General features: G+C 51.1%; 1 protein-coding gene across 3 annotated transcripts in view; it reads left to right on the top strand.

The window, feature by feature from the left end:
- LOC139407214 (prospero homeobox protein 1-like) overlaps positions 1–2,500 on the top strand; it is a 39,635-nt gene that overhangs the window by 21,763 nt on the left and 15,372 nt on the right. For all 3 annotated transcript variants that reach the window (XM_071150781.1, XM_071150782.1, XM_071150783.1), the window contains exon 4: positions 1–53. This exon is cut by the window's left edge and continues 142 nt beyond it. In XM_071150781.1, coding sequence (XP_071006882.1) covers positions 1–53 — 53 coding nt within the window. The remainder of the gene's footprint in view (positions 54–2,500) is intronic.

Raw genomic sequence — 2,500 nt, 5'->3', positions numbered from 1 at the left:
GCGAGCTCTACCGAGCCCTCAACATGCACTACAACAAGGCCAACGACTTTGAGGTAGGACCGTTTTGAGTGCGACACCCATTTACTGCTGCGAGACCGTAGCCTCGCCTGAATGCTAAGGGTGATGCAGGGTTTAATAAGGATGTTGAGGGAGGGCACTATTCAGTGCTAGTCTCATTCAGTTCTACTGACCACTGATCAGCTCACTCAGTACACCAAACATACACTTACTGTACATACACTACCTGGAAAGGGTGAAAGGAGTGAGAAAAAAGGGCCTCTCCCTCTTATGAGTTCCCCATAGTGGACTTCAGCATTGTATTGGATGAATTAAACCATCACTTCCCTGTCCTAGAGTCTGTTTTGGTTCCCAGTTCTGTGCGATAAGAGTGTGTGTGAGTGTTTCCTTCGGCATAACCGTAAATACTCAGTGGACAACTTCACCTTTGTTACACTTCATCTAGCTCACACTTCTGCTTTTATCCCTCTTGTGTTCTGAGAGGCCTGCCAGAGAAGAACAGTAAGGGTGTGTCTGTTTACGGCCAGCACCATGCGTCCTCAATGTCAGCTGACAATAGGCCGTTGAAAGTGTATGTGTTTTGTTGTTGCTGCATTTCCCAGTGTCCTGTACACCTCGAAGGGTATAGCCGTCCCTTGGACCGGCCCGCCGTGCTGGCGAAGCACTTCTCCAGTGTGTGTGTGCGTGTGTGCGTGTGTGCGTGTGTGTGTGTGTTTGTGTGCCACTTTCAGGGGGGGAAATCTCACTGTTATCAAGGTTAAACGTCCCACTGTTTTAGCAAGAGGAAGGGGAGAGAGGGAAAAAAGAGGGGGAGAGAGGGAGATGGAAAGATAGGGGACAGAGGGTGAAGAGAGTGAGGAGAGAGATGGAGAGAGGGGGAGAGGGAGAAGGAAAGATAGGGGACAGAGGGTGAAGAGAGTGAGGAGACAAAAGAGAAAGGCAAAAGTGATAGTGAGGGAGGGAGGCAGGGAGGGAGAGAGAGATGGAGAGGGAGAGAGGGGGGGAGAGGGAGAGGGAGAGAGATGGAGAGAGGGGGAGAAATAGGGGAGAGGAAGAGAGCGAGGGAGAGAGAGAGAATGAAAGAGAGGGGAGGGAGAAAGAGGGGGAGAGGGAGAAGGAGAGAGAGAAGGGGGGGGGAGAGAGGGAGATGGAGAGAGGGGGAGAGGAAGAGGGGAGGGAGAAAGATGGGGATAGGGAGAGAGTGAGGGAGAGAGAGAGAATGAAAGAGAGGGGGAGAGGGAGAGAGAGAGAGAGGGAGAGAGAAGGGTAAGAGAAGGAGAGAAAGATGACTCTGTGGAGGAGTGCCCTTGTGGTGGGGGAATTCTGCAGCGCTCACATTTAAAGTGCCTTTCTACCTTTCTCTTCTGTCCTTTATGTGTCCGTTGGGACTCTTTTCCTCTCCTCACACCCTTATCACGCACACACACACACACACACACACACACACACACACACACACACACACACACACACACACACACACACACACACACACACACACACACACACACACACACACACACACACACACACACACACACACACACACACACACACACACACACACACAACCTCTTAGGGATTTGAACTACTCTAGTAGGAACACAGGCACTTCCATATGAAGTCATAAGGCCAGAGTGTACAGCATAACAGCAACCCAAGTTCTTCAACTCAGATCAGATGAGACAGACCAGGCATTCTTCTCCTGTACCAGGAAATGAGCCTTGGCCTGGCTTAGGGAACTGTCATTTACATACATACATGTAGAAATTTGCAAACAGACAGAGGGAGATGGAGAGAGAGGGAGAGAGAGGGAGAGAGAGGGAGGGAGAGGGAGAGAGAGGGAGGGAGAGGGAGAGGGAGAGGGAGAGGGAGAGAGAGGGAGAGAGAGGGAGGGAGAGGGAGAGAGAGGGAGAGAGAGGGAGAGAGAGAGAGGGAGAGAGAGGGAGAGAGAGGGAGGGAGAGGGAGAGAGAGGGAGAGAGATAGAGAGAGAGGGAGGGAGAGGGAGAGAGAGAGAGGGAGAGAGAGAGAGGGAGGGAGAGAGAGAGAGAGGGAGAGTGCAGGTGAATAAGTCTTCTGTTGACTGAGGAGCGAGATGTTTTGCATATGAAGGTTTTTCGTGGCAGGTGTCTGAGAGATATAAGAGCTGATTACAGAGGAGCACAAGGAACATTTGCCCAGCAATGCAAATTCACCCCCCCCCCCCCTTGGCTAGGGTGAAGACTGCTGCTGTGGACATGTGAGGGTGTTTTGTCTGATGTGGGTGATTGTGCATGTGTGTTTGTGTAGGTGTGTGTGTGCTTGTGTAGGTGTGTGTTTGTGTGTGTGTGTATTAATTTGTATGTGTGTGTGTGTGTGTGCGCCTGCATGCATGTGTGTGTGTCTTGAGTCAGACAGGTGAGTCAGACAGGTGAGTCAGACAGGTGTAGATTGACATGTACTGGATGTGTATCTAGATTCCCCCAAGGCCCTTTTCTATAG

Source organism: Oncorhynchus clarkii, chromosome 4, assembly GCF_045791955.1.
Source record: "Oncorhynchus clarkii lewisi isolate Uvic-CL-2024 chromosome 4, UVic_Ocla_1.0, whole genome shotgun sequence".
Classification (NCBI taxonomy): Eukaryota; Metazoa; Chordata; class Actinopteri; order Salmoniformes; family Salmonidae; genus Oncorhynchus; species Oncorhynchus clarkii.
Note: the sequence above shows the minus strand (reverse complement) of the source record. Positions and strands in the feature narration are given on the sequence as shown.